The sequence below is a fragment of the Pongo pygmaeus genome, chromosome 19 (assembly GCF_028885625.2).
Source record: "Pongo pygmaeus isolate AG05252 chromosome 19, NHGRI_mPonPyg2-v2.0_pri, whole genome shotgun sequence".
Lineage (NCBI taxonomy): Eukaryota > Metazoa > Chordata > Mammalia > Primates > Hominidae > Pongo > Pongo pygmaeus.
In genome coordinates this window covers 4800974-4811108 of record NC_072392.2, presented here as the reverse complement: position 1 = coordinate 4811108, position 10135 = coordinate 4800974, and the positions used below count along the sequence as shown (strand labels likewise).

Here is a 10135-nt window from a genome sequence, read left to right as displayed (position 1 = left end):
GGGCGGGGGACGCGCGGGCGCGCGCGGAGGGGCGGGTGCGCGCCGTCCCGGGAAGGCGCCGGGAGCGACCCGGGCTACTCTTGTTAAAGGGGCAACGCTCCTGGCCTGTAGGGCCCAGCGAGCGGGAACGTGGGGACCGAGCTGCGGACGCAGAAGGGCGAGCAGACGCCGCAACCCAGGAGGGTTGCAGACGCCTGAGGAACAGGGAAACGTCGGGGGCTGACCCCGCGGGGGCACCCAGGCCCCGGCCCAGTTCCCGTCGCCGCCGTTGGAGGCGCGTCCAGGGGGCGGAGCCTCCTGCCGAGGCCCGCCCAGAAGGCGGCTCCGCTCAGGCCCCGCCCTCAGACGAGCTCCGCCCGCCGGCTCCTCCTGCGGCTCCAATCGCCGTCTCTCTCCTCCCCGCCCCGACGAGTTCTAGAATTCGCCTCGCAGCTGCTTCAGGTGCTGGGGCCAAGTGCGTCCGGCCGTGGCGCGGCTACTCGGGCGCTCTGTCCCCGCCTGGCCCTCAAGTTCGGCCGCCCCGGAGGCCGCCTCAGGCCCAAACAACCCCTTCAGGCCCGGGTGCCGCCTAAGGCCGGAGCTGCCCTCTCAGACCCGGGGCTCCCCTCAGGCCCCAGCCTGCCCCTCAGCCTGGGCCCACCACCTCAGGGCCCCTCTCGAGGGAAGCAGCCCCCAGTCGTGCCCTCGGGCCGGGCTGCCCGGAAGGTCCGGCCACGCCCGGTCCACCTGTCGAGGGTCCCCGTCGCCCTCTCAGGCGCAGGCCGCGCCCTCCGGCCCGGCGCTTCCCTCCAGCGGGGCTCCAGGCTCCAGGCAGCCCCTCAGCCCCAGCTGGACCCTCGGGTCCTCATTCACCTCGCAGGCCCAGGCCGTGGCTGCCCCGAAGTCAACTGTGGAGGATCCTTCCTGGCTTCCTTCAGCTCCATCTTGCCCTTGGATCTAGGTCACCCGCTTGGACCCAACTATCTGAGGCCCGAATGCCCCGCAGCTCCCGCTGCCCCCTCGCGTTCTGCTGACCCCCCTCCGAGTCAGGACATCCCCTTTAGACCCCACTTTAGACCCTTTCAGCCCAACTCCAACTAGCCCCATCTGCCGCTTCCGCACGGTATGCTTCTCTCCGCTTTTGACCTCACCTGCTTTCTCAGCCCATCCCTAGTTCCCTTGGATAAATACTAGTTCACCTCTACAGTTCCAGCTGGCTGCTTCTGTCCTTCGGGAGCCTACGTGCACTCTCACCTAACTTATCTAGTATTCTTTTTTTTTTTTTTTTTTTTTTTTTTTTTTTGAGACGGAGTCTTGCTCTGTTACCCAGGCTGGAGTGCAGCGGCGCGACCTCGGCTCACGGCAACCTCCGCCTCCTGGGTTCAAGCGATTCTGCCTCAGCCTCCCGAGTAGCTGGGATTACAGATGCCCGCCACCACACCCGGCTAATTTTTGTATTTTTAGTAGAGACTGGGTTTCGCTGTGTTGGCCAGGCTGGTCTCGAACTCCTGACCTCAAGTGATCCGCCCGCCTTGGCCTCCCAAAGTGCTGGGATTTCAGTCTTGAGCCACCGCGCCCGGCTTTTTTTTTTTTCTTCTTCTTCTTAGAGCCAGGGTCTCACTCTGACGCCCAGGCTGGAGTGCAGTGGTGCGATCTTACCTCACTGCAGCCTTGACCTCCCGGGCTCAGATGATACTCCCACCTCAGCCTCCTGGGTACAAGCGCACACCACCACACCTGGCTAAATTTTTTGTATTTTTGTAAAGAAGGGGTTTCGCCGTGTTGCCCAGGCTGGTCTCAAACTCCTGGGCTCAAGCGATCCACCCACTTCCGCCTCCCAAATTGCTGGGATTACAGGCGTGAGCCACTGTGCCCAACCTTAACTGCCCTTTCTTCCCACCCCAGCTGGCCTTCAGGTCATCTTTGGCTGTCCCTATATGCAACTGACCTCCCTGCTCACCTTTCTATCCACAGGCATTCCCAACTGCGCCCTCCTTCCCTGTCACCAGTTGACCATTATGTCCACACTTAACTTTTTTTAATTTACTTTTTTATTTTTTTAGAGACAGAGTTTCACTCTTGTTGCACAGGCTGGAGTGCAATGGCGCGATCTCAACTCACCGCAACCTCTGCCTCCCCGGTTCAAGCAATTATCTTGCCTCAGCCTCCCGAGTAGCTGGGATTACAGGCATGTGCCACCATGCCTGGCTGATTTTTGTATTTTTTAATAGAGACAGGGTTTCTCCATGTTGGTCAGACTGGTCTCGAACTCCTGACCTCAGGCGATCCACCCGCCTCGGCCTCCCAAAGTGCTGGGATTACAGGCGTGAGCCACCACACCTGGCCAACTTTTTTTTTTAAATAGAGATGACGTCTCTCTGTGTTGCCCAGGCTGGTCTCCAACTCCTGAGCTCAGGCAATTCTCTTGCCCAGGTCCCCCAAAGTGCTGGGATTACAGGTGTGAGCCACCGCACCTGGCCCACACAATTAACTTTCACTAACCACTCATAGTTGATTCATTGAGAACCCTCAATTCTGTCACTTCTCTTACCCCCAAATGCCTCTGCCCCACCCAGTCTCCACTGTCATCATTTTTCAATTTCATTGTCCCATATTGCCAGTTGTCGCTTAACTGCCATCTGTAAATTTCACTTATTCTGCACATTTAGCTTCAGAAGATTTGCTTTCTCCTTTATCTTTTTACCGCATCCACTTTTCCTGTGCTCACTGTCTTCAACCTAAATGTTCAATTAATAGTCCAGCACTACAAATACCTTTTTTTTTTTTTTTTTTTTTTTTTTTTGAGACAGAGTCTTGCTCTGTTGCCAGGCTGGAGTGCAGTGGTGCAATTTCAGCTCACTGCAACTTCCTACTCCCTGTTTCAAGCGATTCTTCTGCCTCAGCCTCTGGAGTTGCTGGGATTACAGGCATGCGCCACCATGCCCAGCTAATTTTGTATTTTTAGTAGAGACGGGGTTTCTCCGTGTTGTCAGACTGGTGTCGAACTCTCAACCTCAGGTGATCTGCCTGCCTTGGCCTCCCAAAGGGCTGGGATTACAGGCATAAGCCACCGCGCCCAGCCGCTACAAATACCTTTTAAGCTCTTTTTTCAGCATCCATACGTTCTTTTTCCAATCTCTAGATCTGCTACTGGTCTCATCCCTACAGACATTATATGAATGAATGCCTTTTTTTTTTTTTGAGACAGTCTTGCTCTGTCCCCCAGGCTGGAGTGCAGTGGTGTGATCTCAGCTCACTGCAACCTCCGCCTCCCAGGTTCAAGCGATTCTTCTGCCTCAGCCTTCTGGGCAGCTGGGACTACAGGCGCGCGCCACCACGCCCAACTAATTTTTGTATTTTTAGCAGAGATGGGATTTCACTATATTGGCCAGGCTGGTCTTGAACTCCTGACCTCATGATCCGCCCGCCTTGGCCTCCCAAAGTGCTGGGATTACAGGCATGAGCCACCACACCCAACCCAAATGAATGACTTCTTTTCCATTATCCTCCCAGCACCAAAAAGGAGACTAGCTACCCAGCCCAGTCCAGTCATGCAGGTGCAGGATGATGGAGGCAACCTCATCCCCTTTGCCAAGTGAGTCCTCCCACTGGGTGGGGAGCATGGGGATGGGATGGAGGGGATATTGCATGCCTGGGTCCTTCCCTAAGAGGATTAGGAAATAAAGAACAGGAAATGCAATGCCTGGTCTCAGGGGATTGATGATTCATTAATTTATTCAACAAATAGTTTGAACACTACAATGTTCCAGGGACTGTATTAGGCATGGGGATTCAGCAACTAGCAGGATAGGGGTCCTGCTCTTGTAGAGCTTACATTCTAGAGAGGGGAACACAGAATGTGTAAACAAATACAATTTCAGCTAATAATGGGTACTATTTAAAATATAAAACAGTGGGCCAGGTGTGGTGGCTCACTCCTGTAATCCCAGCACTTTGGGAGGCCGAGGCAGGCGGATCACCTGAGATCAGGAGTTCGAGACCAGCCTGGCCAACATGACAAAACCCCATCTCTACTAGAAATACAAAAATTAGCCAGGCACGGTGGTGCTCGCCTGTAATCCCAGCTACTTGGGAGGCTGAGGCATGACATTGCTTGAACCCAGGAGGCAGGGGTTGCAGTAAGCCAAGATTGTGCCACTGCACTCCAGCCTGGGCGACAGAACAAGACTCCATCTCAAAAAAAAAAAAAAAAAAAAAAAAAAAAGACTGGGTGCTGTGGCTCACGCCTGAATCCCAGCACTTTGGGAGGCCGAGGTGGGCGGATCACGAGGTCAGGAAATCAAGACCATCCTGGCTAACATAGTGAAATTCGTCTCTACTAAAAGTACAAAGAAATTAGCCAGGCCTGGTAGCGGGCGCCTGTAGTCCCAGCTACTCGGGAGGCTGAGGCAGGAGAATGGCGTGAACCCGGGAGGCGGACCTTGCAGTGAGCCGAGATTGCACCACTGCACTCCAGCCTGAGTGACAAAGTGAGACTCCGTCTCAAAAAAGAAAAAAAAAACAAAAAAACAAAAAAGGCCAGGCCGTAATCCCAGCACTTTGGAAGCCTGAGGTGGGCATATCACCTGAGGTTGGGAGTTTGAGACCAGCCTGACCAACATGGAGAAATCCCATCTCTACTAAAAATACAAAATTAGCCAAGCGTGGTGGCGCATGCCTGTAATCCCAGCTACTCGGGAAGCTGAGGCAGGAGAATCGCTTGAACCCGGGAGGCAGAGGTTGTGGTGAACTGAGACCGTGCCATTGCACTCCAGCCTGGGCAACAAGAGTGAAACTCCGTCTCAAAAAACAAACAAACAAAAAAACAAGGTCAGGCGTGGTGGCTCACACCTGTAATCCCAGCACTTTGGGAGGCCGAGGCGGGCGGATTACCTTAGGTCAAGGGTTCAAAGACCAGCCTGGCCAACATGGTGAAACCCAGTCTCTACTAAAAATACAAAAATTAGCCGAGTGTGGTGGCGGGTGCCTATAATCCCTGCTACTCAGGAGGCTGAGGCAGGAGAATCACTTGAACATGGGAGGCAGAGGGTACAGTGAGCCGAGACTGTGCCATTGCACTCCAGCCTGGGAGACAAGAGCGAAACACCATCTCAAAAAACAAAAACAAAACACTATGCTAAGTGTGGTGGCTCATGCTTATAACCCCAGGACTTTGGGAGGCCAAGGTGGCAGGATTGCTTGAGCCCAAGAGTTTGAATCTGCAGTGAGCTATATGATTACAGCACTGCACTCCAGCCTGGGCAACAAAGCAAGACCCTGTCTCTAAAAAGAAAGCAGGGAGGGAGGGAGGGAAAGAAGGAGAGAAAGAGAACAGAAGAAAGAAAAGGAAAAGAGGGGAGGGGAGGAAGAAGAAAGAAAAAATAAATAAAACAAGTATAGGCTGGGTGTGGTGGCTCACACCTGTAATTACAGCACTTTGGGAGGCCAAGGCGGGAGGATTGCTTGAGCTCAGGAATTGGAGACCAACCTGGACAACACAGTGAGATCTCATCTCTGATAAACATTTAAAAGAATTAACCAGGCATGGTGGCACACGCCTGTAGTCCCAGCACTCAGGAGGCTGAGGCAGGAGGATTGCTTGAGCCCGGGAGTTTGAGGCTGCAGTGAGCTATAATTGAGTCATTGCACTCCAGCCTGGGTGACAGAGTGAGACTGTCTCAAAAAAGAAGAAGAAAAAAACAGTTTGGATTTTATTCAGTGGAAAAGTTTTAAGGCAGAGAGTGACATGACCAGCCTTTTTTCCTTCAACTTTTTTTATTATGGAAAATTTCAAACAAACACAGTAGAGAAAATAGTATCATGAACCCCATGTACCCTTTTCAGTCAGCTTCAATAATTATCATTATATGGATAATCTTTTCATCTCTATACTCATCTAGCCCCCTACTTCTCAAATTCTTTTGAAATACATCTGAAACCTTATATTATTTCATATGATCATCTTTCACAGTTCTGTGCAGAATACATTGTTGGGGGACGGGAATGGAAGCAGAGAGAGGGGGAAGAGACCATTGCAACAGTCCAGGAAGGGGAAGATGACCTGAAGTATATGGTGGTAGGAATGGGAATGATGAAGAGTGGTCAAATTCAGGTACACAGTATTTTAGATGTACAACTGACAGGAACTGCTGATGGATTAGATGTAGGAGGTGAGGGAAAATGAGACATACCATGTTTTTGGTCCTAGCAACTGGGCATTTGAGTGCTTTTCATCGAGAGGAGGAAGGTTGGGGAGGAGAAGTTGAGTGGAGCCCAGAGAGGAACCAGGGCTAGATATATAGATTTGGGAGTCATCAGCTTATTGACAGCATGGCACTGGGTGAGATCACCTAAGAAGAGATGCAGACAGAGAAGATAAAGGGCCCAAGGCCTAAGCCCTAAGATACTCCATTTCTTAGAGATCAGGAGGGCAATCATCATTCAGCCTGTGGGGTTTGGAAGTGATGAGCACTGTTCTCAAACAGCTCTGCACACTCCTCCCTATTTACAAGGATATTAGTCCTTCTGAGATGGGGAGACAAATGAGGTAAACAGAGGTTCTCTCCCCTGGATCCTTGCATTGACCTAAATGAATCCTATCTGTCATATAACCTGAGTAGCCAAGGCCTTCCTCTTTAACAACTCTGCTTGCTAAATATTACCTTCTCTAACTATGAGGTATAAAGCAAGCTTGTCCAACCTGCAGCCTAGGATGGCTTTGAAGCAGTCCAACACAAATTCGTAAACTTTCTTAAAACATTGTGAGATTAGGCCGGGCACAATGGCTCACACCTGTAATCCCAGCAATTGGGGAGGCCGAGGTGGGTGGATCACCTGAGGTCAGGAGTTCAAGACCAGCCTGGCTAACATGGCGAAACCCCGTCTCTACTAAAAATACAAAATTGGCCGGGTGTGGTAGTGGGCGCCTGTAATCCCAGCTACTCGGGAGGCTGAGGCAGGAGAATCACTTGAACCCGGGAGGCGGAGATTTCAGTGAGCCGAGATCGCGCCATTGCACTCCAGCCTGGGTGACAAGAGCGAAACTCTGTCTAAATAAATAAACAAATAAATAAATAAAATATTATGAGATTTTTTCCTATTTTTTTTTTTGAGACGGAGTTTCTCTCTTGTCGCCCAGGCTGGAGTGCAATGGCATGATCTCGGCTCACTGCAACCTCCGCCTCCCGGGTTCAAGCGATTCTCCTGCCTAAGCCTCCCGAGTAGCTGGAATTACAGGTGCCCGCCACCATGCCTGGCTAATTTTTTGTAATTTTAGTAGAGATGGGGTTTCAACATGTCGGCCAGGCTGGTCTTGGACTCCAGACCTCAGGTGATCCACCCACATCAGCCTCTCAAAGTGCTGGGATTACAGGCGTGAGCCACCACGCCCGGCCAGTGTTAGTGTACTTTATGTGTGGCCCAAGACAATTTTTCTTCTTCCAATGTGGCCCAGGAAGCCAAAAGATTGGATATCGCCGGTATAGAGCTTAGACTCAGTGAGATCTGAGGGTCAAACTATAGCCAGTCTCCACCCTCAACCCAGCTTCAATTTCCTTTCAAAGCAGAGGCCTTACCACCTTCTTCAGCTAAAGTGGTTAAGAAAGGACATGGCCCGAGGGAACCCGGGCAGCTTTACAGTCCCATGGAAAGATGGTCCCTGAATCCTTGCGGTGAGTAGACTGCTGTAAAGGAAGAGCCAGACCCGAGCCTACCTTGTCCTCACCTCAGGTGTTCCAGGGTGGTCAGCCGATCTCCACCCCCAAGGCTGCCTTCCCAGAGCCTCAGACCCATGCCCCAGCGTTATGGAGATGTCTTCTGGAAGAACCTTAGTCAAAGGTCCAGGTGAGTAGAGGAGAAAATGGAAACTAACTGGATGTGGTCTTAACTGGATTAAACTACCATAAACCCATATAGCAATAGGCCCTAGTCTAGGGTTAATTTCCCACTGGCTGGTGGACACTGTAGCTCCTAATGACAGAAAGGAGGTTGGGAGAGATTATTAAAGAAGCAATATGGATGGACATGTCCCCTCTGCACTTATAGCCCCCTTTTTGTTCTTCACAGCCCCACTTGGCTGGAGGAGCAGCACATTCCACCCATGCTGGTAAGACAGACCCTCTGCCATTCAACATTTCTCGTTAAAATTGCACCCACTGCTATCTTGTCCCAAGCTCTCCTTACCGCTTCCCTCTGTTATTCCCCAACCAGTGCACTGAGCAGACCTTCCTTTCTATGAATCAGTCATCATGTTTTTGAGATCACAGGGGTCTTCCCAAGACCCCAGACTCCCTACCTAGTTCAATCCAAGCTCCCTTGAGAGAGTCAGTTCTTTTTTCTAGCTCTTTTTCCCCATTCTCTGGCACAGAGAGCCACTGGTTGCTCCCAGCTTGGTCTGTATCCTCCTGAGCAGCTCCCACCCCCTGAAATGCTTTGGAGAAGAAAGAAGAGGAGGCCATGTTTGGAAGGAATGCAGCAGCAGGGCCTTGGGGGAGTCCCTGCCCGGGTGAGGGCTGTCACTTACCACCTGGAGGACCTAAGAAGGCATCAGAGCATCATCAACGAGTAAGGAAGGGAGACATCTGGGTTCCGGGAGTCACGCAGGATTTGGGGGCAGAACAGTTTGAGCTAAGGAAGAGGTTGACAGCTTTGAGGGGAGGTTGCTTGGGAGGAAACTGTGGGCTTTGGTGTGATTGAAACAGATTTCTGTAATATGGAAAGAAGGAGGGAACTGCAGTAAGGAGGGTGAGCCACATGAGCTGGAAGGAGTGGAAACTAGATCACTGAAGACAGGAAAGCAAACCATAGAACTGGAGGACAGTGGGGAGGTTGGGGTCACCTCTGGGTTCCTAGACAATATGCTTCAGTCTGAGGGGAGCAGAAAATTGGGAGTGGAGAGTTAAAGGTCAAATGACAACTCCCTGGAGTCCCAGCAGGAAGTATTTCAGAACAGAAAGGTGAAGAATGGAGAGACAGGAAGCCTGGCCTCCAGGCACTTCTCTCCTCAGCCTAAAGTCTCCACAGACTGAAGAAGGCCCAGTGGGGCAGCTCTGGGGCTGCATCTGAGCCAGTGGTGCTTGGCGAAGAGGGCTGTGGATTCCCCAGCACCAATGAATACCCTGATCTGGAAGAGGAGAGAGCAACCTATCCACAGGAAGAGAACCGTTTTCTCACTCCTGGCAGGGCCCAGGTATTGCTGGAGTGGAACTGGGTGGAGTGAGGGAGTGATGTGGGTTTCTGGTCTTGTATGGAGATGCAGAAGCTGAGAGCCAGGCTGGAGAGCTGGATTTGAGAGGAACAAAAATAACGTAGGTGAGAACCAGAGACTTCGAGGTACCTAAGCTTGGGTACTAGGAAATCTGGAAAGAAGACCTACTTTTCCATTCTCTTTTTCAATTTCTCTCATCTTTACAGCTGCTTTGGTCTCCCTGGAGTCCCCTGGGTCAGGAGGAGGCTTGTGCCTCCAGGCAGCTGCACTCTCTGTCCTCCTTCAGCACTGTCACAGCCAGAAGGAACCCCCTTCACAATCCCTGGGGGATGGAGCTGGCAGCGTCTGAAGAGTAAGGAGAAACCACCGATGCCGAGATGCTAGTGGTGCCTCAGGGACCCAAGACTAGTTCCGTCACTAGAGTCACCCTCATTGCTGACATGAAGGCGTTTCCCCTTCCTTAGTCTCTCCAACTGCCTTTCCCATTCTCTGAACTAGGCATTAACAGCCCCCCCGGGCTCCCATCTCAACCCACCGCTCTCACAGGAGCACCCCAAGTCCTGTTTTCCTCCAGGCCCCGCTCCTGGCCTTGTATTCTCTCTGCTCTATTATTAAAAAGCAAGCAAGTGGAGCCCGAGTTGTCTTTCTTCTTGGCATGCAGCGATGGAGAGGCCAATGGGGAAGGAGGGCTCCTTTCGCTTTCTCGAGGACCCAGCTACAATGAAGTCGGGCTGGGTCCCCAAACAAGGAGTCTTGTCCGAGACGAGAAGGGTCCTGCTCCCAGTCCAGCCCGGCCCCTCGGGTTCCAGCACTGGTCGGCTGCCCCCGCCCCGTTCCCTCGAACTAGGAGTCAGTCGGCCGAGCTTCCACCTCCAGGACCCTGGAATCCTGCCCCTCTGCGCTGCTGCCCTTTTGGGGACTTCCCAGCAGTCTGTCCCTCGGCCTGGCTCA

General features: G+C 52.2%; 1 protein-coding gene across 4 annotated transcripts; it reads left to right on the top strand.

Moving 5' to 3' along the window:
* Nucleotides 1-16: 16 nt before the first annotated feature.
* INCA1 (inhibitor of CDK, cyclin A1 interacting protein 1) lies at nucleotides 17-9815 on the top strand. 4 transcript variants are annotated; one of them, XM_054459430.2, is made up of 7 exons: nucleotides 17-441; nucleotides 3493-3574; nucleotides 7708-7821; nucleotides 8044-8083; nucleotides 8390-8541; nucleotides 9001-9166; nucleotides 9391-9815. In XM_054459430.2, exons 2-7 carry the CDS (start codon nucleotides 3531-3533, stop codon nucleotides 9538-9540), a joined length of 666 nt encoding a protein of 221 aa, XP_054315405.2. In that variant the 5' UTR covers nucleotides 17-441; nucleotides 3493-3530; the 3' UTR covers nucleotides 9541-9815. The 4 variants fall into 4 exon arrangements, with proteins under 4 accessions (XP_054315405.2, XP_054315402.2, XP_054315403.2 ...); XM_054459427.2 differs by having other exon boundaries at nucleotides 8345-8541; XM_054459428.2 differs by lacking the exon at nucleotides 17-441 and adding an exon at nucleotides 1036-1102 and having other exon boundaries at nucleotides 8345-8541.
* Nucleotides 9816-10135: the final 320 nt, after the last annotated feature.

Excerpts from the sequence above, each read along its gene's own strand:
- INCA1 (XM_054459425.2), top strand. The coding sequence starts at position 3,462 with ATGAATGACTTCTTTTCCATTATCCTCCCAGCACCAAAAAGGAGACTA. Across the intron at positions 3,575-7,707 it reads AACCTCATCCCCTTTGCCAA|GTGTTCCAGGGTGGTCAGCC; the intron begins GTGAGTCCTCCC and ends TCCTCACCTCAG. Across the intron at positions 8,084-8,344 it reads AGCACATTCCACCCATGCTG|AGAGCCACTGGTTGCTCCCA; the intron begins GTAAGACAGACC and ends TCTCTGGCACAG.